The sequence below is a fragment of the Anolis sagrei genome, chromosome 1 (genome assembly GCF_037176765.1).
Source record: "Anolis sagrei isolate rAnoSag1 chromosome 1, rAnoSag1.mat, whole genome shotgun sequence".
In the NCBI taxonomy this organism is placed as follows: domain Eukaryota; kingdom Metazoa; phylum Chordata; class Lepidosauria; order Squamata; family Dactyloidae; genus Anolis; species Anolis sagrei.
The window spans coordinates 121,707,556-121,735,065 of record NC_090021.1 but is presented as its reverse complement, the minus strand read 5'-3'; the positions used below and the strand labels follow the sequence as shown (position 1 = coordinate 121,735,065).

The following is a 27,510-nucleotide window of genomic DNA, read 5'->3' as shown; positions in this document are numbered from 1 at the left end:
AGTCGCTCGGAGCACCTTGGTGGAGAGCGACTAATTAAGAAATAAAGTGAAGTGAAGTGAAATATAGGGCTGTGTGGAAGGGCCCTATGGCCCCTTCCATAAAGCTATATGAAATCCACATTGAACTGGAATATATGGCAGTATGGACTCAGATAACCCAGTTCAAAGCAGATATTGTGGATTATCCACCTTGATATTCTGGGTTATATGGCTGTGTGGAAGGGTCCTAATAGAAGGCAGAGAAACATCCCCATTCTGAGTGTGTTCCAAAATACCTAGCCACTGGATTTCTAAACTTGCTCCAAAATACTTGCCAATTTTCAATTCTATTTTGAATATGACAAGAATCTAAGTACCTATGTAGTACTGTAATAACCACATTAATTTCAGAATTTCTTAGACTTCAGCCCTACATGTAGTCACTGAACCACTGAACTACTTCCATGGCTTTGCATGAGCTCTGTCACTTAGGGCCCTTCCACACCCTGAATATCAATATCTGCTTTGAACTGAGTTATCTGAGTCCACACCAGGGCCGTAGCAAGAAAAAAATTTCGGGGAGGGTTGAAAATTTCGGGGAGGGTTGAAAAATTCGGGAGGGGGGGTTGAACATTTCGGGAGGGGGGGTTGAAAATTTCAGGGGGGGGTTAGGGTCACGCTGAAGCAAAGAGCACAGCAGGGGGCAGAGCAGCCTTCAATAGCCTGCAGCTCCGCCCCTGTCAACCACTTCCACCAAGTCTGGCCTGCATTCAATTCCCCCCCTCCCAACTTGGTTGCTTCACTACATCGGCTATTGCTGCAAGTAATGACAGTGTGAATAAATTGTCAATATTTGCTTGCAGTTCTGGAAGGCAGTAGTGGAAGGGGCCTTTGATGCAGTCCTGGATGTCTCCTTAGTACTTATCACATTTTGCGCTGGCTTTGGCAAATATCCTATACAAACTTACATGATTTTAAAGCCACACTAAATTTAATAGGATTACTTCTGAGTAAACATGCATAGGTTTGCACTGTCAGTAACTTCTTAAGGCCAATGTCATTATGGAGGAAACAGAAAGACGTGTTTATTATACCCCACTGTGACTGAAAGGAACCAAGTAGGTGAGTACAATATGTGTAACAGCTGGCTCAGCTTTTTCATTTCCCCTGCTGAACATGGTACAGAAGGCTGGCCTGTCTCACCAAGTATTCTTTACTTCCTAATTATTGTTCCTGAACAAGTATTGTTTATCTGACACTTGCATCCTAAATGAAGCAACACTGACTCCCTTGGGTCAGATTACCTCCCACTCCAGATGAGATCAAAGCTGGACCCATCACTTTCAGAAAGAGGCTAATGATAGTCCACAGCTACTACAGTGCAGACAACATATACTCAGACAGAAAGCTGAAGGCTGAAAGTGTATAATGATCATACAGTTATAAAGGACACTACTACTTACTTATATGAAACATTTATCTATCATAAAAGAAAAGCAAAACAAGGCAGTTTGTTAATTATTTCCTGTATTTTTAAAACTTTTAATTTTATACTTTATATGTTTTAAAGGTAAAGTAAAAGCTTTCCCCTTGGCATTAAATCTCGGGGGTGGTGCTCACCTCCATTTCTAAGCCAAAAAGCCGGCGTTGTCCATAGAATCCTCCAAGGTCATGTGGCCTGCATGACTGCATGGAGTGTCATTATCTTCCCACCGAAGCGGTACTCATTGATCTACTCACGTTTGCATGTTTTCAAACTGCTAAGTTGGCAGAAGCTGGGGCTAACAATGGGAGCTCACCCAGCTCCCTGGATTCGAATTGCCAACCTTTCAGTCAGCAAGTTCAGCAGCTCAGCAGTTTAACCTGCTGCGCCACCAGGGGGACTATATGTTTTATTTTATGACAATTTCACTGCTTTCTGAACTGTCCAGAGAGCTTCAGCTATCAGGCAATATCAGAATGCAATACATAAATTAAATTAAAATAAAGTAAAGTAAAACCGTTTTAGAATGACATCATAGAGCAGTGTTTCTCAACCTTCCTAATGCGGCGACCCCTTAATACAGTTCCTCATGTTGTGGTGACCCCCAACCATAAAATTATTTTCATTGTTACTTCATAACTGGAATTTTGCTCCTGTTATGAATCGTAATGTCAATATCTGATATGCAGGTTGTATTTTCATTCATTGAACCAAATTTGGCACAAATGCCCGATAGGCCCAAATCTGAATACTGGTGGGATCGGGGCGGGGAAGACTTTGTCATTTGGGAGTTGTAGTTGATGGGATTTATAGTTCACCTACAATCAAAGAGCATTCTGAACTCCACTAATGATGAAATTGAACTAAACTTGGCATACAGAACTCCCATTACTAATAGAAATACTGGAAGGATTTAATGGGCATTGAGTTTTGAAGTTGTAGTTCACCTACATCCAGAGAGCACTGTGGACTCAAACAATGATCAGTCTGGAGCAAACTTGGCATGAATGCTCAATATGATCAAACGTGAATAGTGGTGGAGTTTGGTGAAAATAAACCTTGACATTTGGGAGCTATAGTTGCTGGGATTTATAGTTCACTTGCAATCAAAGGGCATTCTGAACCCCACCAATGATAGAATTGAGCCAAACTTACCAAACAGAAGCCCCACGGTCAACAGATGGTCTTTGGTGACCGGTCTGACACCCCCCTTGTGACCCGCTCAGGGGTCCCAGCGATGGCGAAAGCGCGAGGCGGGCAAGGAGCCTTTGCGCGTAGTCAGGCGCCAAGATCCCTCGCCCGCCTCGCACCCTTGCCAAATGGCGAAAGCATGAGGCGGGTGAGGGGGCTTTGGGCAAAGTCAGGCCTCGCACCGAGGACCCCTTGCCCGCCTCACAACCTTGCCAAATGGCGAGAGCATGAGGCGGGTGAGGGGGCTTTGGGCGAAGTCAGGCCTCTCGTCGAGGACCCCTTGCCCGCCTCACAACCTTGCCAAATGGTGAGAGCATGAGGCGGGTGAGGGGGCTTTGGGCGAAGTCAGGCCTCATGTCGAGGACCCCTTGGCCACCTCGCGACCTCGCCAAATGGCAAAAGTGCGAGGCGGACAAGGGGCCTTTGGGCGAAGTCAGGCCTCGCGCCGAGGACCCTTCCAAAATGGCCAGGTGACCCCCCTAGGGGTCATGACCCCCAGGTTGAGAACCTGGGGGTCTCAACCTGTCATAGAGGATATCAGAGTTAAGGACTATTGAATAGTATAGTACAACCCTTGTATCTGCAGGAGATATTTTCCAAGACTCTCTGTGAACATTTGAAATCATGAATAATAGTGAATTCAATATTTTGACTATACTTGTGCAGGAAGCATACCACAGAAGTATGGACTGGATGGATCTTCTCGCTGTCCAAGGCACTCTCAGAACGTTCCTCCAACACCACAGTTCAAAAGCATCTATCTTCCTTCGCTCAGCCTTCCTTATGGTCCAGCTCTCACATCCGTAGATGACTACGGGGAATACCATGGTATCTCATATCAAAGTACATACCCAGTTCCCCGCCTGATGCTTTATATATCTCATGACTTGAAGTGTAACAGGTATGTTCTCACGAGCTATAAAGGTATAAAAATCCTCCCCAGTGTACCATAGACACAATCAATCCAAGACTACACATATTTTTCATTCTCACTAAGTTTATAACTATCCTGAGTCTGGGCTGCTATGAGTTTTCCATGCTGTATGGCCATGTTCCAGAAGCATTCTCTCCTGCCATTTCACCCACATCTATGGCAGGCAACCTCAGAGGTTGTGAGGTCTGTTGGAAACTAGGCAAGAATATTTTTATATATCTGTGAAATGTCAAAGGTGGGAGAAAGAATTCTTGCCTGCTTGAGTGAATGTTCCAATTGGCCACCTTGATTAGCACTGAATAGCCTTGCTGCTTCAAAGCCTGGCTGCTTCCTGCATGGGGGAATCCTTTGCTGGGAAGTGTTCGCTGACCCTGATAGTTTCCTGTCTAGAATTCCCCTGTTTTCTGAGTGTTGCTCTTTATTTACTGTCCTGATTTTAGAGTTTTTTTTAATACTGGTAGCCAGGTTTTGTTCGTTTTTGTGGTTTCCTCCTTTCTATTGAAATTGTCCACATGCTTCAGGAGGAACTGCTTCTGGAACATGGCCATACAGCCCAGAAAACCCACAACAACCCAGTGATTCCGGCTATGAAAGCCTTCGACAACATATCCTAAGTCTCTATTTCATTGCAAATAAAAGCATTTTGCTTAAGTACGTGGTTAAACAAAATAACCACTAGGGTATTTTATTTTCCCTTCTCTTTTTGGAGGGTAGATTGCTTCCCTCAAGCAAAAAGTATTCAGAATTAGTTCTTTGATGAATAACTGTATAGAGAACAAAATCATTACATATAAGCTGTTTCAATACTGACTATTACAATCTATTTTATAACCTTAAATGAGTCATGATATACTAGTTATTTTAAAAAGGAAGCAAGATGATTCATGAACAAAATCCAACCTTAAAGGCAGAAAAACCTACAAGCCTTTTTAAAATGCTGCTGTCGTTGAGAGTGGGAGACTTCTTTGTAATGTATTCAGAGCAAATTGGGGAAACATTGCATACCAGTAATATTTTTTTTACATATCACTGCAATGGTATTGAAAACACGCAGCTCTTATGATGATTCTTAGATCTTCATTCATGAGAACTGTCTAAAATGAGAGAATAACACAAGTGTCTTGGGCACAGCTACTTATGTAATATGTAATACTCTGAAACATTAGCATAAACTGAAACTAGTCATAGAAAGATCATAAAACTAAGTAGTGTACATGTGAAGGATGATACAGCGCAATGCTAAGTGGAAAATGCAACTTTCGGTTATAACCAGCAACCCACCCACCCACCCACCCCCCCCCCCCCCAAATTGTGGAATGTCCTGGTGGAAGAGCTTCCTCAGCTGAAGATGACATCTGACTTTGAATCAGTAGGAAAGATAAATCTGTTCCAACATGACTATTCAGATTATTTTAAAATTCTGTTTTTAAAATATTCACTGATATGGACTTTAATATGTATTGATTTTATATAACATCCTCCCTACACACACACACACAGTGTTATTTGTTGGTTTTTCCATGCCTTGATCCACAGGGAGAGGCAGACAAGAAACTATTTTTTTTTCACATCAGGAGTGACTTGAGAAACTGCAAGTCGCTTCTGGTGTGAGAGAATTGGCCATCTGCAAGGACGTTGCCCAGGAGACTCCCAAATGTTTTACCATCCTGTGGGAGGCTTCTCTCATGTCTTCGCATGAGAAGCTGGAGCTGACAGAAGGAGTTCACCCCGCTCCCCGGATTCAAACCTCTGACCTTTCGGTCAGCAGTCCTGCTGGCACAAGAGTTTAACCCATTGTGCCACCGGGGTTTGAATAATAATGATAATGGTAATGGTAATAATAATAATGGCATAAAGTTCACTGAACCCAGTGGCATATTCAATTCAATTTCAGAGGACAAGATTGTGCATTTAGTAAACTGTACTGAAACAACCTGCCAAAATTTTCCAATACACATCACAAGTAAATCCCACTGAGATTAACTGTGTAGCCTTGGAGACTGAAAAAATGGAACAGCAAAAAGTCTTTCTTACAGCCTGGACACACTCCTACATATGTCTATTCTGCAGTAAACTCCACTATGGGCCCTTCAACACAGCCATATAACTCAGGATATCAAGGCAGAAAATCCTACAATCTATGTTTTGAACTGGGTTATATGAGTCCACACTGCCATATCTCCCAGTTCAAAGCAGATGTGGGATTTTATTCAGCTGTGTGAAAGGGGCCTAAATCACTGTAGCCAACAATACTTTCTACAGCTACGTACAATGAATGGAGAAAAGGATGATATCAGAAATCATTTAACATAAACCAGTGTGTTTCTATCACTTGAGGGCCGCATTGTAATAATGGATCTTTATCAAACTATGCATATTAATTAGTTTACCTAGTGCCTGGATGTTTACAGGAGTTTGGTAAATGGCAAGTGTGAATAATAAACACTGTCAGTAATTAATTTCTCTTTAATGTCCCTCTTTACAATCTTACCTTCAAGCATGAATACATTATATATACCGGAAATTTTGGTAGCTCTTCAGTCACCTAGACGATAGTTCATGAGAGCCTGTGCTACTATAAAATTAGTCCTTCAGATGTCACAGAATACAATGATAAAATTAGAGACCTTCCTCCATCTGATCTCAAAAAAATGTGACAACATCCTCCCTAGGAAAGTGTTTATAGAATCATAGAGTTGGAAGAGACCTTGTGGGACATCCAGTCCAATCCCCTACCAAGAAGCAAGAAAATTGCATTCAAAGCACCCCCAACAGATGGCCATTCAGCCTCTGTTTAAAAGCCTTCAAAGAGGGAGCCTCCGCCACACTCCAGGGCAGAGAGTTCCACTGCTGAACAGCTCTCACAGTCAGAAGTTCTTCCTAATGTTCAGATGGAATCCTTTCTTGTAGTTTGAAGCCATTGTTCCACATCCTAGTCTCCAGGGCAGCAGAAAACAAGCCTGCTCCCTCCTCCCTATGACTTTTCCTCACATATTTATACCTGGCTATCATTGTGTCTCCTCTCAGCCTTCTCTTCTGCAAGCTAAACATCACTTCTTCAGGGAGGGGGAAGAATAAACACAAATTTTGACATTCTGTGTAGGGCCCCCTTGGTGGTGCAGCAGGTTAAACTGCTAAGCTGCTGAACTTGTTGATGGAAAGGTTGGCAGTTTGAATCCAAGGAGCAGGGTGAGCTCCTGCTGTTAGCTCCAACTTCTGCCAACCTAGCAGTTTGAAAACATGCAAATGTTGTGCATGCCAAAAATATACATTTGGGCCAAAGGTAACGACACTCCATGCAGTCATGCTGGCAATATGACCTAGGAGGCGTCTATGAACAACGCCGGCTCTTTGGATTAGAAATGGAAATGAGCACCAACCCCCAGAGTTGGACACGACTAGACTTAATGTCAAGGGAAACCTTTACCTTTTCTCAATGAACACAAATGAAAAGGCGAAACAGTCCAATCAGACAGGGATGCCACTGCATCTAACCCACCAAACTAAACACAATCTACTAGCCAGGTATCATGATCCACAAAGGTTATGTAAGCTTAGCTGAGCATAACCCAAGCCCTGTTCGCATTACATGATTATAGCACTACGATCTAATTTGAACTGCTTTGCCTGCATTCTATGGCATCCTGGGTTTGTATTTCAATGAAGCATCACAGAAGTGCTCTGACTGAGAATTTCAAAATGCTTCTACGGAAACTGCAAATCCCAGTGTTCCAGAGGATGCAGTCATAACAGTTAAAGCAGCATCAACAGTGATGTAGTTAGTGAGTGTAAATAACCCCCCCCCCCCGGAGTCTTTTTGATCCCAGAGTAGGACTGGAAAAGAGAGAGAGCAAGCAATGAGCATTCCACATAGGTAAGGCATCTTCCCAATTGGGGTCATCGAGGGCATTTTGCTGCCAGAGAGTGAACACAGTATATTATGCTTTCCTCTATTGCCACTGTCAAGGCGCATGGTCCCTAGAAGGGGCCAAATTGTAATGGGATTGGAGGCCGGGAATGTGGCAATTCTTTCCTTGCAGTAAACATTCTATCTCACACACGCACATACACATGCCTTTACTAGCACACACTCTGGATTAACACTTCTGTCTCTGATTCCCTGTACTACCCTTAACTCTTCTGTTTGAGCAGTTCCTTATCATGACCTTCTGGACTTTGACTCCTACAAATCCTAGCAGCCTCAGGCCCCTTCCTTTCTCCCCTCAGCTGCTTAAGCAAAGGGTTGGCAGTTCAAATCCGGAGTGAGCTGGTAGCCCCAGCTTCTGCCAACCTAGCAGTTCGAAAACATGCAAATGTGCTTAAGCAGCTGAGAGGAAAAAGGAAAAGGCCCGAGTCTGTCAGGATTTATGGGTATTCATTGTCCAAAACACCTGGAGAGCCCAAGTTGCCTGTGCCTGATCTACATGGTACAATGAATGCCATTTGACACCATTTTCACTCTGGCTCAAGCCAGTAAAGGTGGTCCCAGTGGTGATTGGCACACTGGGTGCAGTGCCTAAAGACTGTGGCCTGCACTTAAAGACAATCGGCGCTGACAAAATTACCATCTGCCAGCTGCAGAAGGCCACCTTACTGGAATCTGCATGCATTATTCACCAATACATCACACAGTCCTAGACACTTAGGAAGTGTCCAATGTGTGATCCAATACAACAGCCAGCAAAGTGATCTTTTCTGCTGTGGACACATCTTGTGGTGTTTCATTTTATTTATTTATTTATTTATTTATTTATTTATTTGCTTTGCTTGTATACCGCCTTTCTCAGCCTGTCGGCGACTATAATAATAATAATAATAATAATAAAAGTAATAACAATAATAATAATAATAATAAAACTTTATACCCTGCCACCATCTCCTCAAGGGGATTCAGGACAGCTAACATGAGGCCAAGCCCAAAAATACAATACAGCAAAATAAAATACAAAGAAACAAAATATTACATCAAAATAAGATACATGAAGTAACAAAATAAAATAAACAGTTTCAAAATAACATAATGAAAAGATAGAACACAATGGGCGGACCAAATGCACAGGATAAAAATGTTAACTCTTCTGACTCCATAGCACGGAGATGGGGTGGTTAAAGTGCTACCAAATGGCATTGATTCTGCAGTGATGCTCTCCCTTTCTGAATTGAGTGATTGAGATCTGGCAGTGTGCATTTCCTGGAGTGGTGATTACACAAGCCACATTGAGGGCTTTCTTTCATGTGGGAGTCTGAAGCTAGCTTCGAAGTGCGCTAAACAATCCCTGAAGACGGAGCCTCTTTAGAAACTGCAGCCAAACAAACCAACCAATGGACCTTTTCAGAACCAACTATGGACCCTTCCACACAGCCCTATATCCCTGAATATCAAGGCAGAAAATCCCACAATATTTGAGTGTGGTCTCAGATAACCCAGTTCAAAGCAGATATTGTGGGATTATCTGCCTTGATATTCTGGGATATGGGGCTGTGTGGAAGGGCCCTATGACAATAATCTCAATCAACATGGAAGGCATGCCGCAGGCCAGTAGCCAGGATTTCAATTGGGGGGGGGGGTAAGTTTGTTTCGGGGGGGGGGGGGCTGAGTCTGAGTGAAAGAGGGTCTACCCTAGCAAACCTTTTGTATCATTACCCCAATACCCCCATGCATATGGGATATATTGAGTATGGTGATCAGATCATGATATGAATAAACATAACAGTTTAAATAATGCACCTGTAAGACCTTTTCGCGAACCACCATGAGAATTTGGGGGGGGGGGGGCTGAAGCCCCTCAAGCCCCCCCTCCTACATGCCTGGCATGCCAGCTGCCAAAGAACAGCTGCTTTATGAACTATGCCAAGATAAGAAATGTGATAAAGCAACTGGGGCTGATTTCAATACCATACAGTTGGATAAAATCCACATTGAATTGAATTATATAGCAGAGCGGACTCAGATAATCCAGTTCTAAACTGATATTGTGGATTACCTGCCTTGATATTCAGGGTTATAGGGGCTGTGTGGAAAGTCTCTCCCCCACCACCACCACCCCATCAGATAAACTCTTCCAAGCACGCACTTCGTCGTCTTTTTTCCCGCGCTTTTGCAGAAAGCATTCTGGCAAAGGAGAGAGAGGGAGGAAGGCGCGCGCGGACTGGGAGCAGGACACCGCGCGGACACACGTCCCTCTCGCGCCCCGCGCATGCGCACAAGCTCCAGCGTTACCTCTGCCCCCTCCCAGCTCTGGGCCATTCATTCCCTCGCCTGTGTGTGGGGAAAGCAGAGCACTCACCTACACCGTAGAATGAATGCAGCTTTGACTGTCATGGCTTAATGCTACACGATTTTTGATGAGGCATCAAAGAAGGCTGAAGACAGGTGTAAAAAACAACAGCTCTAACCAGGATCCCATAGCCTTGAGCCACAGCAGTCAAAGTGGTACCAAACTGCATTCATCCTACAGTGTAGACCAGGCATAGGCCCTCCAGGTGTTTTGGACTTCAGCTCCCACAAATCCTGACTGCCTCGAGCCCTTTCCTTTCCCCTCTCAGCCGCTTAAGCACATTTGCATGTTTCCGAACTGCTGGGTTGGCAGAAGCTAGGGCTAACGGTGGGAGCTCACCCTACTCCCCGGATTTGAACTGCCAACCTTTCGTTTAAGCGGCTGAGGAGGGAAAGGAAGGGGCCTGAGGTTGTGGGAGTCCAAAACACCTGGAGGGAGGGCCCAAGTTTGCCCATGCCAGGTGTAAACAGAAGCGCTTTCTGTCCCTTCATTGGTAAAGCTTTTCCCCTGACATTAAGTCCAGCATAGGGGTTGGTGCTCATCTCCATTTCTAAGCCGAAGAGCCGGCGTTGTCCGTAGACATCTCCAAGGTCATGTGGCCAGCATGACTGCATGGAGTGCCATTATCTTCCCGCAGAAGCCGTAGTTATTGATCTATTTACATCTGCATGTTTTCGAACTGCTAAATTGGCAGAAGCTGGGGATAACAGCGGGAGATCACCCGGCCCCCCAGATTCAAACCGCCAACCTTTTGGTCAGCAAGTTCAGCAGCTCAAGTCCTAAGCCGGAGAGCCGGCGTTGTCCGGAGACACCTCTAAAGTCATGTGGCCGGCATGACTGCATGGAGCGCTGTTACCTTCATAGTGTTACGTAAACTCAGCCCTCCCTGGCTCCCCAGTCATTCCTCTTACTGAACTCTCCACTCTCTCTTTCACACACACACACACACACATACAGGATATACACACACAAAACATACACTTTCCAGGCATAGCTGACCATTCGTTCTTGGCCACACACACACATTCAGGGACTCTGATCAATAATTATCACTTACTGGTGATTTCTCCCTCACAAACACACTTTCCAGTGAATTCCCCACATCACGTTGCTACTTATGATGGGTGATTGTACCCTCCACACACATCTCCCCGTTACCTAATGCTTTCTCACACATACACAAACACAGAGACTCTTCAGCTCAACCTCAACCAACTCCTCTCAACATAGCCATTGATTTTCTAGTGTATTGTCGAAGGCTTTCATGGCTGGAATCACTTGTAGGTTTTTCGGGCTATATGGCCATGTTCTAGAAGCATTCTCTCCTGACGTTTCGCCTGCAGCTATGGCAAGCATCCTCAGAGGTTGTGAGGTCCTCACAGTCTCTGAGGATGCTTGCCATAGATGCAGGGGAGAACCCAGATTTCCTAGTGGTTTGGAGCACAGGGCCCTCCTTCTCCCCTCAAGTTGCCCCCAAACTCTTTAAGCTACCCTTTCCCTTCCCGAAGAGTCTTCCATCGCTCATGGTCCCTTGGAATCAATGGCCCTCATAGGGACAAGCGCCTCAAAACCCCGACATTGGACACCCAGCTTCCTAACTGCAACCGTGACCTCATGATCGCTGCCCCCTCCCTTCAACCCGCAATAGGCGCCCAAAGGGCTATTTTCCCTCCTTCTACTCAACTTATGGCAGACTCCAATCCACGGCCACAGAAGATGGGGAGAAGTGGGAGCCCTTACCGTGGCATTTAAAGTCCCAGGTGGACTGACTGCCCTCCCCACACAAGGGAAAACTCAGGGCAAAATAGCCTCCCAATTGCATTTGTGTACACAGACACACACACACACACACACATAAGGGTGATGAATCAAATGGGGGGTTCTCTCTATCTATCTATATCTATCTATCTATCTATCATCTATTTCAGGGGTGGTTTTCTCCTCCTGCGCGCGCCCCCAATGGGTTCTTCCTCTCCTCTGAGAGAGTTTGTAGGGACAAGGGTTAGATATCTTTGGGGCTTATCAATCTATCTGAATACCGGATTATATATATGCGGTTGTCTATCTGAGCCCTTCCACATAGCCATACAACTGTCCTTCCACACAGCCCTATATCCCAGAATATCAAGGCAGAAAAGCCCATAATATCTGCTTTGAACAGGGTTATCTGCCTGCACTGGACTTAATGCCAGGGGAAAACCTTTACCTATCTGAGTAATATGGGATTTTCTGACTTTATTTTCTGGTCACGCTGAGTCCCAGCTATGTGGAAGGGGCCTCAATCATTCATTCATTCATTCATTCATCCATCCATCCATCCAGCCATCCATCCATCTATCGGGATATATATCCTTCTCTATGTTGTCGAAAGCTTTCATGGCCGGAATCACTGGGTTGCTGTGAGTTTTCCGGGCTGTATGGCCAAGTTCCAGAAGCATTCTCTCCTGACGTTTCTCCCACATCTATGGCAGGCATCCTCAGAAGTTGTGATGTCTGTTGGGAACTAGGCAAGTGGGATTTATATATCTGTGGAATGATGTCCAGGGTGGGAGTATATCCTTCTAGTTCCTCATTCAGTTCTATGGGTTCTTTCCTCCTCTGAGAGATTTTACAGGGACAGGGGTTTTATATCTACGGGGTTTCTCAATGTATCTATATACGGGGTTATCTATATGGGACATATATCATTCTAGTTCCTCATTCAGTCCTATGGGTTCTTTCCCTCCTCCGAGACTGTTTGCAGGGACAAGAGTTACAGATAGGGGTTTTCAGATCTATGGAGGTTGTCAATCTATCTATACACGGGGTTATCTATATGGGGCTGTCAATCTATCATCGATCTACCTATCGGGACATACATCCTTCTAGTTCCTCATTGAGTCCTATCGGTTATTTACCTCCTCTGAGACAGTTTGCAGAGGCAAGGCAATGGGGATTATGTATGAGCCTTCTCTGCTGGTCGGAGGTTAGAATCCGGGGAAGGGTGGATTGAGCTCCCTCTGTCAGCTCCAGCTCCCCATGCGGGGACATGAGAAAAGCCTCGCACAAGGATGGTAATACATCAAAACACCCGGGCGTCCCCTGGGCAACGTCCCTGCAGACGGCCAATTCTCTCACACCAGAAGCGACTTGCAGTTTCTCAAGTCGCTCCTGACATGGAAAAAATCTATCAATCTATCAATATTGGAGTTGAATATATACGGTATGGGTTGCTACGAGTTTTCCGGGCTGTATGGCCATGTTCCAGAAGCATTCTCTCCTGACGTTTCGCCTGCATCTATGGCAGGCATTCTAAGAGGTTATGCGGTCTGTTGTATGTATGTTAGGGGTGGTTTGATCCTTCTGGTTCCTCATTCAGTTCTCTGGGAACTTTCCCTCCCCCGAGAGAGTTTGCAGGGACAAGGCAATGGTTAGCTATAGACATGTATAGGGGTCCCTGTGAAGGGGGGTTGGGGTTGTTTACTCGCTGCCATGAGACCCCCCCCCCCCCGGGCATGGTGATGTGGATCCGGAATAGGTTCACTTACGGACCCACTGGAAGACAGTCCTACTTATGATGATGAGAGTTACATGCATGTATGGCAGATAAGGGGCCCTTGCACACAGCCATAAAACCCAGACTATCAAGGCACAGTAACCCGCAATATTTGAGTCCACACTGTCATATATCCCAGTTCAAAGCAGGTAAGGTGGGATTTTATTCAAAGGTTTCATCCTCCCCCCCCCCCCCCTCATTCCAATTGGTCTTTTCCCTCCCCGGAGAGAGTTTGCAGGGCTCCCCAGCAATGGACAAGCCCTGTATTTGTGCCTTCTGTCAAACCCCCGGGACAAGTTGAATCAGGTGGAGGAAAGGGTGCGAAAAACAACAGAGAGAAAGCCCTGCAGCCCCCATTTCCGAAAGATCCGGGGTAACGAGGCACTCCGGATTGCAAACCCGACCTGAGCTGCCCCGTTTCAGTCCTCCGCACTTTGCACACGCAACCTCCATCCGATGTGCTTTCCCCACCATATGCACCCCAACCAAGCCACCCTCTATGCCTCTGCCCCGCGGTGAGAACTTGTGTCCTTGGACCCCCCCCCCCCCCACCCGGCCCCCCTTTCCTCCCACCCTTGGAAGCCCTTACCTTTTTCAGCGCTGACATATTCTAGCGCGTTATTCATGGAGCAGAGAGAGAGGGTAGAGAGTGGGCTGCATAACTGGGCTGGTCAGCGAGTCAGGAGAAAGTAGTAGTGGTGGTGGTAGTAGTTGTCATGGTGGTAACAGTGCAAGGAATACTTGTGCAAAAAGAAGAAGAGGAAGAGGAGGAAGGAGGAGGAGGAGAAGAAGAAGGAGAGAGGCAGAGGCGCGCGTCTAACAACATGATTCTCCCTGGGATTTGTCACCTCGCGCGCTCTCTTTCTCCCCGTCTCGCGCGCGCTCCATCCACATGCTGAAAAGAAGCCAAAAGGGGGAAAGGAGAGAGAGAGAAGGGGGAAAAAACCCGTTCGCGCGCCAGCGTTCCTGCCGCTGCTGCTTTGGCCAACTGCGCGCGCGGATGTTGCTGCTGCTGCTGCTGCTGCTGCCCCAAAAAGGCACCCTCGAGGCAAAATTCTCACGCTCTGCGCAGGCGCGCTCCGCTCCCTCCCTTCCCGTACAGCCCCGACGTTCCATCACTCCTCAAAGGGGCCCGCCCACTTTTCGGCTCCCGAACCAATAGGAAGCCGGTTTTCCGACGGAGAGCCACGCCCACGCGGAAGAGGAAAGCTGGAGGGGAGAAGAAGCGAAAAGGAGGTTGTGTGTTGCCGCTTCTGCTGCTTCTTCCCAGCCGGACAGAAACAACTCGGCTGCTGGTGAAGAGAAAGAGGATGTCCCTGAGCAAGAGGAAAGCAGCAGGTAAGGCCCAAAGGGCGGCAAAGGAGGGGGATCTGCGCCAAGGAGGGGACCTAGTCAGCTCTCTGAAGCCCCTCCAAATGGAAGAGAGAAATGGATGGGGAAACCTGGAAAACCAATGGAGAGGGGGCGAGGGTTTGGGGGGAAAGAGGGTGTGGATGACTGGGCTGATGTCCTTCTTTGATGCTCTCTGCACAGAAGAGATTAGCGAACAGCACCGAAGGGGCGTGTGTTCTGTGTGTATCTATGATATGTGCCTTCCTTCAAGCCGCTTGTCAATTGCGGGTGATCCCATGGACTGCATAGGGTTTTCTTAGGGCCCTTCAACACAGCCCTATATCCCAGAAGATCAAGGCAGAAAATCCCGCATTATCTGCTTTGAACTGGGTTGTCTGAGTCCACAAACAGATGTGGAATTTTCTGTCTTGATATTCTGGGATATAGGGCTGTGTGGAAGGGCCCCCAGAATATCAGGCAGAAAATCCCACAGTATCAGCTTTGAACTGGGTTATTTGAGTCCACACTGCCACATATCCCACTTCAAAGCAGAAAATGTGGGATTTTATTCAGCTGTGTGGAAGGGGCTTTAGGCAAGGAATACTCAGTCCCTTCCTCTGAAATAGTTTACCTGGCATTCCCATCCAAGGTGGCTTCCCATCCAAGTACTCAGCAGAAATGATTCTGCAAAGTTTCCAAGATCAGATCATACAGTGGAATCTACCAAGACCATTCTCCTTTAGAATGGTCTTGGGTGGAAGTCTCCCACCTAAGTTCTCTCCATGGCTGATTATCCTGAACTCCCAAGATTAGAATCTCCTGTCTGGAATGTAACACTATGTAACAAAACTTGAAAAAATATTTTCCTGTTTTGAAAGTGTTATTTCCTGTTTAATTGTGTGGTACTTACTTTGAAAGCAGTCGTTATGCTCCAGAAACTTTGTTTTGGTGGCTGTCACAAACATATATGTATTTATCATGTCAGAAGTAAGTTGGGGGTACAGTTAAAATGCATTTAAAAACACAAAGTTAAAAAAAAGGACTTGGCATTGTACTGATGTCCTTGTAAAAAGATCCTCCATTGTGCATGTGGCAGGGCTCAGGCTGCTTTGCCATATGTGGTCTGTGGTTTGCTCTTTTCCATACTCACATGTCGTGGACTCCACTTTTGGCCCCATTTCTTAAGGTTAGCTCTGCATCTTGTGGTGCCAGAGCACAGTCTGTACAGCATCTTCCAAGTCACCCAGTTTTCTGTGTACCCAAGAGGGAGTCTTTCATCCAGTCTCAGCCATTGATTGAGGTTCTGTATTTTAACCTGCTACTTTTGGACTCTCACTTGCTGAGGTGTTCCTGCAAGTATCTCTGTAGATCTTAGGAACCTATTTCTTGACATTGGCGTGCTGGCTGATATCTGAACAGAGAATGGGCCAGAGATGTCACTGCCTTGGTCCTTTCATTATTAGTTGCTACTTCCTGACGGATGTCAGGTGGTGCAATATCAGCTTGCCACAAATTACTTTTAATTGATTTAGACTGGATGAGGTATTCATTGAAAAACTATAGCAAAATGTGCTGCAGGTTGTCTTGCGAAAACAAAGTTTTTGCACTTTAATAAACTTTTTCCAAGTTTTTATGATAGGGTCAATTAGGAAATGATGTTTATAACCCAGGAACAAAACTTGTGTTAAATAGTATAATTAGGCAGCACTGAAGTTGCCACAGATAAACACAAGGTGAACCAAGGCTGCTTTTTCTAGATGACAAAGCTGCAAACACGTTCCAAGTAATGCACAGCAATGAATGTCCTCTTCTATAGCCTGCAGGCTCAAGGAATAGAAGGAAAAGGCTAATAAAATGTTGAAAAGTGTTTGGCAAAGAACTGTGTTGTTGAAGGCTTTCATGGCCAGAATCACTGGGTTGCTGTGAGTTTTCTGTGCTGTATGGTCATGTTTCAGAAGCATTCTCTCTTGACGTTTCACCTTCACCTATGGCAGCCATCCTCAGAGGTTGTGAGGTCTGTTGGAAACTAGGAAAGTGGGGTTTATATATCTGTGAAAGGTCCAGGTTGGGATAAAGACCTCTTGTCTGTTGGAGGCAAATGTGAGTGTTGCAATTGGAAAAGGTATGAGAGGATGTACAGAAGTTTGTGCAGCAACACAGTGCTTCTCAGGCTATCTGATGCGGCAGATCGGCAATGCTTTCCCCACTGTGCCAAGGCCTAGCTAACATATTTGTTCCCCTTTGTTGAAGTTGTTTCTTTCTTTCATGAAAACTTGATAGGAACCACACAAAGAAGAGTGGGATCATGGGATGGATTGGTGTTCATTACTGAAGAATACCTTTGTTAGAAAGAAGTGGATGCATTTATTATTACATCATCTACTAATATCAGTCTGTCTGAGATGGTGGAATGCCATGGTTTTGGTGAGGTAGCAAGGAGTGGGTGGTGGCTAACTTTTGAAGGAAAGAGTTTTGTGTGTCCTGTGGTGGGCTCAGTGTCTCTAATCCTTCCTTACTGCTGTGGAATGCAGTAAAAGATTAGATGTCCCATTGCCAGACATTTCGGAAATAGGACTCACGTGCCAATCAAGTGCTTACACTGCTGTGATATTGCCAGCCCAGTCCTTTTATTACACAGAATAGGATGTAGTTGTACCCACTGACCTTATTACACAGAGCTGCTTATGTATTAGGGTGGAGAGTGTAGTGTTTTGTTTTAGTAAATGTTTCAGATAAGATCCTGCTTGATTCACAAATGCAAATAATGCACGAAACTGTACAAATGGGAGTAGAAAGGGTCCACTGGTAGACCTCAGAATGGAATGAGAGTGCTGCTTCCTCTTATTCCTCAAATTAGCCAAACAGTTTTTTTAAAAGAAAAGGAAAACATTTTATTATTATTCATTTATGCCCCCCCCCTTTCTTTCAATAATGAAACTCAAGTTGGGTAATATATTTATGAACAATGGAAATCGAAAACTACAGTCATTAATCCAAATATAAATGTTAAGAGTTATTTTAAAAGTACTGTATATAAGGTTAAAACCCTTAAGCATTAAAAAGCATTAAAAGAACTATATCTAAACGTTAAAAACATCACTCCAGAGTATTAAAAGCCTATTCTAATCATTTTCTAAATCCTGAAATCTTAAAAATGTTTTGACCTGCTGATGGAAAGAAAGAAATTTAAGTTTAGCTTGGGAGCAGCCACCTGAAAACCTCATCAAATGAGCCCAAGGAAGCAATGAGACTAAGGGCCCTTCCACACAGCCCTATATCCCATAATATCAAGGCAGAAAATCCCACATTATCTGAATGCGGACTCAGATAATCTAGTTCAAAGTATATATTGTGGGATTTCCTGCCTTTATATCCTATATCCCAGAATATCAAGGCAGAAAATTCCACATTATCTGAGTGCTGACTCAGATAACCCAGTTCAAAGCAGATATTGTGGGATTTTCTGACTTGATATTTTTGGATATCGGGCTGTGTGGAAGTGCCCAGAGAGAAGAGCTTCTCCAAATGGCCTTAGAGCTCTGATACACTCAAGCACCACTTTCTAGCTCAGACATTCAGGAAGTCCTTTCACCATGCTATTAAAGGAAGGTGGTTCCTTTTTTTTGGTAAAAGCTAAGGTCCAGTATTAACTCTTAACAAAAAGAGAATTATTCCCTTCTCTGAGTAGAGTGGCGAAAGCTGAGAGCTTAGTCCATCCAGGGAGAACCTAAAAGAAGCATAGATTTCCTCATCTTCTCTCGGCACTTTTTGAGAGGAAATGTCAAGAGTTGCTGTTGCCACCACCATTTTCCTGTCCAATTTTCAGAAAAGACAGAAGCGAGGATGCGGCAGAGAGTTAAAGTTCAATACTTACTTTACATAAGGGTTATTTTTTTTACTAAATTTTCTAGACTTAACATAAATACATAGTGTATGTTCTCTAAGAATGGGAAAACAGACCTTTATTTCATAGAATTCGAACTTCTGATACTTAGTTCATATTCTGCCTGATTCTCCTCTGAGCCTCCTCGTGTCATTTCCGTGATTAATTCTTTGATATCAACTGTAGTTATCTGTCACAACAAAACCTGCCAAAAATAGATGTTCCACATTGTATAAGCCCAAAATAATGAGTTCAAGACTTTGGTTACTTATTAGCAAAAATGTTCTCATCTTGGTTCATACCCTCTGTAAGAGGTTGTAATTGTTCTCAAATTCCGTTTTTCCACCATCAGAGTAGGAGCCCCTGGTGGCGCAATGGGTTAAACCCTTGGCCGGCAGGACTGAAGACCGATAGGTCTCAGGTTCGAATCTGGGGAGAGTGTGGATGAGCTCCCTCTGTCAGCTCCGGCGACATGAGGCCTACAAGGATGGTAAAACATCAAAACATCCAGGTGTCCCTTGGGCAACATCCTTGCAGACAGCCAATTTTCTCACACCAGAAGCAACTTGCAGTTTCTCAAGTCACTCCTGAGACACACAAAACATCAGAGTAATCTACATTAGATAATGTGTAATAGGAGATCTTAGCAAGTATAATTCTCCTGTTGAGGCTATATAGAGTGTCCATGCCAGAAGAATACTGGAGTTCTAAGTGGAGTTCAGATCATTCTCAGGAGGAGTGTTTAGATTCTTCAGCATCTTAAGATTGTCTTTCCTTTCTTCCTGTAATGTGCAGATTTGATAAACAGCCCAATTTACCCACAATTAATTCACTTATATAAAATGATAGAAAGCACAGGGACTAAAATCAAGCATTCATAAAATCATAAAGTTAAAAAAGATTACAAGTTCTGCCCTGCCCAGTCCCCTGCCATGCAAGAAATAGTCTATCAAGGCCTCTGTTTAAAAACCTGCAAAGAAGATAGCTTTGCCACCCTCTGAAGCTATATTCCACAGCCAAACAGCTATTTTGCATTTTTTTTGTCACTAGTTCCATTTCTATTCGAACTAGATTACTTGTGGCAAAATAATGGGATTATTCAATCACTGGATGAATGAATTTTATTATTACCATCACAGACCAAAAGTGCAAAATTTTAAAAATTTAAAACAGGTGTTTTTAAAAAAATGCTAACATTAAGACCAGAAATTCACAACACTAAAAGCGGAAAGTCCATAATATGGAGTCAATCTCCATGGCTTCATATATGACTCTTATAAAATCTGTGAGTATAGATAATAAAATGAATAAGCTAAAACTTTATCTGCTAGCATCATCCAGAAACTGCTTCCTTATTTTTTTTTATAGCTGCTGCACAAATTTTAGCCACTAATCACTGATTTCTTCAATTTGGGAATTACAAGTCTATTAATAAAAATCCCTGTCTAGTTTTCAATTTCTTGCTGTGAAGATGACAGTACATATTAAAATATGCCTAAAAGTTCATGCGGAATGAAAAAGCAAAGCATGAAACAATGAGAAGTAGAAATTCAGATGTGATATAGAGAAAATGTTGCCTGGATGTTGAAGGGGTTGCCCCCCCCCCCCATACTATTTCCCTCTGCTCATACTATTTCCCTTTTCATTGTCGAAGGCTTTCATGGCCGGAATCACTGGGTTGTTGTAAGTTTTTCGGGTTGTATGGCCATGTTCTAGAAGCATTCTCTCCTGACATTTCGCCTGCATCTGTGGCAAGCATCCTCAGAAGTAGTGTGGTCCTCACAACCTCTGAGGATGCTTGCCACAGATGCAGGTGATGCCACAGATGCCACAGATGCAGGTGAAACATCAGGAGAGAATGCTTGGAGAACATGGCTATATAGCCCGAAAAACCTACAACAATCCAGATTTCCTAGTGGTTTGGAGCACAGAGCCCTCTTTCTCCCCTCAAGTTGCCCCCAAACCCTTTCAGCATCTCTTCACGACCCTTTCCCTTCCCTAAGAGTCTTTCATCGCTCTTTCATTATTTATTTATTTATTTATTTCCTCCCTCCCTCCCTCCCTTCTATCTCCTTCCCTATCTTCCTTCTCTAGCTCTGAGAGGGCATATCTCACAATGTCTTGATGACAACATTGCTTTCTTATGGCTTCCTTCCCTCTCTCCCTCTATACACATTCCACCTTTCTTTCCCAGTGACGTTACAGAGGGCCACTTCACCTAGCAATAGACTTTGTGATACAAAGAAACAGACAGACACACTTACACAGATAGATAGATAGATAGATAGATAGATAGATAGATAGATAGATAGGGAGGCAGACAGACAGACAGACAGACAGACAGAGGCAGAGGTTTTCCATTCCTTAAGCACATACTGAATTGCCAGCAGGAGAGATTTTAGCATAGCAGTGCTGACATATTTATGTGCTGAAACTGTATGCCAACACATACATAGCAAAGCCAACTCTAAGAAATTTCTTGCATTTATCATTCAAAGTTTATACTATCCTTACAGACTTCTGGTTCAAATAAATATTTATTTGTTTAACATTTTATCCCCCTTTTCCTCTAAAGAGCTCAAGATAGTCCCATCTCCCACCTTCTGTTGAGCCAACTGAACTAAAGCATGATGATTGATTAAAGAACGGGGTGTTAAGATTCTTATCCTAGGCAGGATTTGAAAGTGGGTCTTTCAGCTTCAAGGGCTGGTATTCTGCACACTAGTTGGTACACCTGAAATTCTGAGGAAATATTATGAACACTCTCACAGAATTGTTGTCATAGTTGGAAATACTGAGTTGTTTGTTCTGCTCCACAATCACACAAGGTGGAGGATTCTTCTGAGATACAACTAGTTCATACTCCAGGAAATAAAGCCCAACTGCTCACTGGAGGGAAGGATATTGAAGGTAAAGCTTAAGTATTTTGGCCACATAATGGGAAGACAGGAAAGCTTAGAGAAGACAATTATGCTGGGGAAAATGGAAGGAAAAAGGAAGAGTGGCTGACCAAGGGCAAGATGGATTGATGGTATCCTTGAAGTGACTGTCTTGACCTTGGTGGAGCTGGGGGTGGCCATGACCGACAGGGAGCTCTGGCGTGGGCTAATCCATGAGGCCACGAAGAGTCGGAAACAACTGAACAAATAAACAACAAAACAACTCTGCACCTGTATGCTTGCCCACAGTGCTCTGCCCCATTTATAAAGGAAGAACTGTTTAGAGCTACAGACAATGCAGTCACTGCTGCTCGTTTTTGAGATAAAATTATTTCACTGCTTCTGTTCCCTTTTTATTTATTTATTTATGCAATGATTTTGACACAAAATAAAATAAAATAGTAATGCATATAATGGCTTCCACAGTGGTCATAGCCAGCCATGAAATTGCTTTCCAGGAAAACTGGAGAACTTCTTCAGTAGAAGATAGAATAGCATTTGAGTTCTCATATAGAAAACCACTTCTTTGAATATAGGGTTTTCTACTCTCTGAGACATAAGATATTTCCCCAATCCCCTACCATCTCTAGTTCTCCATACCCTCCTTATAACCCTGAATCTTCTTTTTTTCCTGTACGGGTCTGTTCAGAATAAATCATTGTGCAGTAACCACCTGCTGTCTATTTCCAAGAATGATTCTGGCACAGCTTGATAGAAATAAAGTTACTACTGGAAGCTGGTGCTTCACATTGCAGTGTGCCAATGTTCATTAATGTTTTACATTTTAAAATAAATAAACATGTTGTGGGGGGATGATTACCAAAAATGCCATAAAAAGAAATGTTTGTAGGGTACCATGTTGGATTTACCAATATGTAATGGTAAAGACAGCTACTGTATATACTCGAGTATAAGCCGAGTTTTTCAGCCCTTTTTTAAGGCTGAAAAAGCCCCTCTTGGTTTATACATGAGTCAAAGTTATTTATTATTTTACCCTGCTATTATTTTCTTATTATTATATTTATTATTTTACTTTATTATTACTATTATTACATTTATATTATTTTACTCTATTATTACATTTATTATTTTATTCTGTTATTACATCTATTATTTTATGCTATTTATTATTATGAAATTTATTATTTTATTCTATTGCTACTGTTACTATTGCATTTCCATTATTTTACTCTATCATTATTATTATATTTATTATTTTACTCTATTACTGTTATTATTAAATTTCCATTATTTTACTCTATTGTTGTTTTTATTACATTTATTATCTTACCCCCTTTGTTGTTGTTGGAAGGATATGTAAGCACATTTACATTGAAGAAGCTTAGAATAATGGTTTAATCAGAGCTGGACTGTCTTATCTTAAATTACAGTTTTATGTAAATATTAAAAACACTTGACCTACTGATGCCTCAGTATCTATTTTTATATTGAGATTCGCCAGTAACTACTGCATTTCCCACCCTCGGCTTATACTCAAGTCAATCCATTTTCCCAGTTTTTTGTGGTAAAATAAAGTATCCCAGCTTATATTCGGGTTGGCTTATAGTTGAGTATATATGGTAATAATACAATCAGCCCTCCATATCCACTGATTCAATGGCTTCAAAATTTGAAAAGAAATCTTAATATAAACCTTTATTTTGACATTTTAAGGACACCATTTTACTATACCATTGTATGTAGTGGGACAGATTATCTGTGTGTGTGTGTGTGTGTGGTATTTGTGTGTGTGTGTCCCAGAACCAAACCCTAGCAGGTACCAAGAGCCTACCTTGACATTTAAAAGCCTTAATTTTGCCAAAAAGAGCTTTTTCAATTGAACAATGGTAGCAACATTACTGTAGCAGAATAAGTGTGACTGCCCAACTTAAATGAGCATTTATCTCAGTTCAAAATATAGGCATGTCTGTTTCTGAAGCTGCCCTTATGTACGTATGTTGTGTATTTGGGGCAAAGCAATCATGGCTTCTAGCAAGAGGCACCTTGTTCTTAACCATCTGATTTGGAAGATGTCAAGTACACATTGATCAACATTATAAATTTTTTCTAGCTTTCAAGGGGTATGGTTCTTTGGGCACTATATATGAGCAGAGCAGTCATCCAATTCAAACTGCATGAAATATATTTCCTTGGATCTGCAAGGATGCATGTAAAGTACACAGAATAAAATGATCCCATAAAGATGGTTTAATAGGGAATATTCCAAGGGGAATATCTCAAAGTAGTTGTCTCTTGGGATTCTGGCCATTTCCAGGTACTCTTAACTGTAGTGAATAGTAATGAAGATGAATGGTCAAGTAATATAACTACATGCATTTACTTTAGCAAAGATATGTCACTTTTTCAGAGGGCAACTAAGATTAAAGCTATTAAAAGTTGGAAGGTAGCTCTGGCCTTACTTCTGTCGTTACAAATAATTTATTTCACTATTTTCTCTCTTAACAATTCTAAGAAGTGTCTTCACATTGCTTCTTAATTATAAACTTACTTTGCTTTATTGAGGACTTTCTTTTACTGAGTGCTGCATTACGGCTGGGATAGACTTAAAAGCTCAAATTATTGTAACTTATGTTTGAAATTAAGCCAAATGGCAAGGTTCATCTCTCCTTGTAATATGAACAGGAATTTGGTTGCGTAATTATACTGATATTTGGCAGGAATAGCTACACTGGCTCACCTGTATTTAGAGTAGAAATATAAAACTTTTTTTTTTTAAAAAAATGTGGCTACTCAAAGCAAAGGTTGCTGTGATTTCTCAGCTGGGGTTCCCCAAAAGTAGAGCTCTGCTTTCTAGAGGTTTGTAGAGGTTTTATGAGAGTTCCTGATTGAAAGAAAATAAACCTTCTAACAGTAGCTATATTTTCTATATTGGAGTCCCCGGTGGCACAGCGGGTTAAACCACTGAGCTGCTGAACTTGCTGACTGAAAGGTTGGTGGCTCAGATCCGGGGAGCGAGGTGAGCTCCTGCTATTAGCCCCAGCTTCTGCCAACCTAGCAGTTTGAAAACATGAAAATGTAAGTAGATCAATAGGTACTGCTCTGGTGGGAAGGTAATGACACTCCATGCAGTCATGCTGGCCACATGACCTTGGAGGCCGTAGACAACGCCAGCTCTTCGGCTTAGAAATAGAGGTGACCACCATCCCCCAGAGTCGGACACAACTAGAATTAATGTCAAGGGGAAACCTTTACTAGGGGATCCCTATTTCAAGAATTTCCCCCTTCATTAAGTTGAGCCCATACATTCCCTTGTAGTACACCTACTGTGAGAGCAATGGAATAAGTGGGAAGATGACTGGAGCACAAATTGTGCAAAATTGAGGATGAAGCAATTGATACTGTTCTATTATCTGGGCGAAGGCTACTGGTAATGGTGGGGGGGGGGTAAAGAGAGAAGGATATTCCATTTTATGCAGAGGGTGAAGGTTTGGTTGAAGGAAGAAAAATATTTTCCCCTGATTTCCTGTTGTTCCCTCACCCATATCCCCATCGTAGAAACAACTCTCGTTTATGATATGGTAAGTGGGAAAAGTGAATAACCTGCAAAAACAGAGGCAATGGTTTTCCTCCTTCAACTCCCCTCATGTAAAATGGACGTCTTCTCTTTCTACCTCCCCCTTGTGGCCTCCACCCAGATAATGGAATAGTACCTAGCAATTGCTTCAATTTAGTCAGACTATGAAGACAAGTTTCAGGCTAGGATGGCTTTTGGTAGATTTTAGTGCTTCTGTTCCACTCCATAGATCAGTGGTTCCCAACCTTTGGTCCTCCATATGTTTTGGACTTCAACTCCCAGAAATCCCAGCCATCTTACCAGCTATTAAGAATCATGGGGGCTGAAGCCCAGAACACGTGGAGAACCAAAGATTGGGAACCACTGCTAGATGTTTGTTAAATAGGATGATTTTTGGTGGATTTTAATGGTTCTGTTCCACTCCATAGATCAGTGGTTCCCAACCTTTGGTCCTCCAGATGTTTTGGACTTCAACTTCCAGAAATCCCAGCCATCTTACCTGCTATTAAGAATTGTGGGAGCTGAAACACCTGGAGGACTAAAGGTTGGGAACCACTGCTAGATGTTTGTTAGATGAGTTGGCTCATTTTTATGTATACTTTAATCAATTGTTTTTATAGTTGAATTTTATCTTTTGGCCAGAAACCTAGTTGCGCAAATCTGTTAATGAAATAAAATATTGGATTGATTTTGATTGTATCATTGCTAACGGAGGTATCCAAAGCACCATCTGGCCCATTGTAATTGAATCACTTACACTTATTGGAGCCTGAGGACATGGGTTAATGAAGATAAGCACAAATAACCCATCATGCCAGAGCCAAAAGGCTCTATTGTGCTTAAGATAAAGCATAATGTTTTAATTTGATAGAAATAAACCAAAGTTTGTTTTGATTGGATAACTGATTAGCTGAAGGCCCTTCCACATAGCTCTATATCCCAGAATATTAAGGCAGAAAATCCCACATTATCTGAGTGTGGACGCAGATAACCCAGTTCAAAGCAGGTACTGTGGGATTTTCTGCCTTGATATTCTGGGATATAGGGCTGTGTGGAAGGGCCCTTAATAGATGAAGGGAAAAAAGTAAAGGAAGTTCAGATAGAGCTCATGCCAGACTGCCTTCTGGCATGTCTCCAGCTGTCATTAATGTTGTGTGTGACAGCCAAACTGTTCCTCGTAAAGTAATGGACCGCTTGTTGCCCTGACATGCTGTTTAATATGCTGATATCCTAATATTGGTAAGGCTATATTAAAATAGATATAAGAGATGTATGTATGTTTCGTAATGTAATCATAGTGGTACTGACATTTGTGTGCATCTTACAATCAGTGACATCTTAGAGTTGAAGAAATATCCTAAAAGAATACTGAAGTGTCTTTTCATTTTCCATGTAAATACCCTAAATTGCAGTGCTCAAGACTGCTTAAGTGGATGTTGATGCTAGTCCTGACTTTATGGTTTAACTACTCATATGGTGGCAAAGTGATGACAGGCAACTCCAGAAAAAAAATCCAGATTATCGGAAAATGATGGGAACCATCAGATTTAAAAGAAAAAATATGGAATTATGATTGTTGATGCCTGTTTCAACACCTTTACCTGAGAAACTGGCTACTCTTGTCAAATGTGCTGAGGCAGATTGCAATATGTAAGAAAATTTGAAAATGTTTCTGTGTCTGGTTTGAAAGTGTTATTTCTTGTCTAATTATGTGGTACTTACTTTGAAAGTAGTTGCTGTGCTCCAGAAACTTTGTTTTTGTGCCTGCCACAAACTATGTTGAATTGCACTGGAGGCCTCTATGAGATATCCATTGAGAGCCTAAAGCAAAATATGCTGCAGGATGTCCCTCAAAAACAAAGTTTTAGCAGTTTAACAAACTTTTCCCGTGTTTTTTATGATAGAACCAATCAGGAAATGGCATTTATAACCCAGGACATAAATCGTGTTACATAGTGTTATCAGTATGGAAAGAGCCTTTTTAAAGATGGCACACTAATGTTGAACAGCCTTCTGGGAGCATCTACTTGGCACTTATCTTAGGTGTCTCTAGGTAGAACGAAGGGTCCTTTTTCTTGACCCATTATGTGCAGGCAATATTTTCCCCTTAGCATTAGCTTTTGGGTTTAAAAGTCTGTTTTTTCCTAACTGTTTTAATTTTAAGAGCTTTTATTGTTGCATTTATGTATACTTATGTGCTGCCCAGAGAACTATTTTATGGAGTTGCTGTTTAAATACCACAATAAATAGTAAGCAAAGCATGAAGTGCTGAACACTAAAAAGGGTTTTCCTAGATTTTGTCTTCGGTTAGAGCTTCTTGAGTAAAGAATGGAAAGAGGCTAGCAGATGTTCCCCAAGTTTATTTTTTTTACTTACTCTTCAATTTAATGCATTATGTAAATGGCTTTAGTGAAAATGAGA

At 42.8% G+C, this 27,510-nt stretch overlaps 2 protein-coding genes across 5 annotated transcripts in view; one reads left to right on the top strand and one right to left on the bottom strand.

Moving 5' to 3' along the window:
• The window catches only part of DLGAP2 (DLG associated protein 2), a 532,593-nt gene extending 518,174 nt beyond the window's left edge, over positions 1–14,419 (bottom strand). For all 3 annotated transcript variants that reach the window (XM_060752711.2, XM_060752710.2, XM_060752712.2), the window contains exon 1: positions 13,990–14,419. Coding sequence is in view for 2 of the 3 variants with exons in the window: in XM_060752710.2 (XP_060608693.2) it covers positions 13,990–14,007 (18 nt within the window). In the remaining variant the exon portion in view is untranslated. The remainder of the gene's footprint in view (positions 1–13,989) is intronic.
• Positions 14,420–14,590: 171 nt separating this feature from the next.
• ERICH1 (glutamate rich 1) overlaps positions 14,591–27,510 on the top strand; it is an 80,026-nt gene continuing 67,106 nt past the window's right edge. For both annotated transcript variants that reach the window (XM_067468241.1, XM_060752717.2), the window contains exon 1: positions 14,591–14,738. In XM_067468241.1, the coding sequence (XP_067324342.1) occupies positions 14,711–14,738 (28 nt within the window). In that variant the 5' untranslated portion in view covers positions 14,591–14,710. The remainder of the gene's footprint in view (positions 14,739–27,510) is intronic.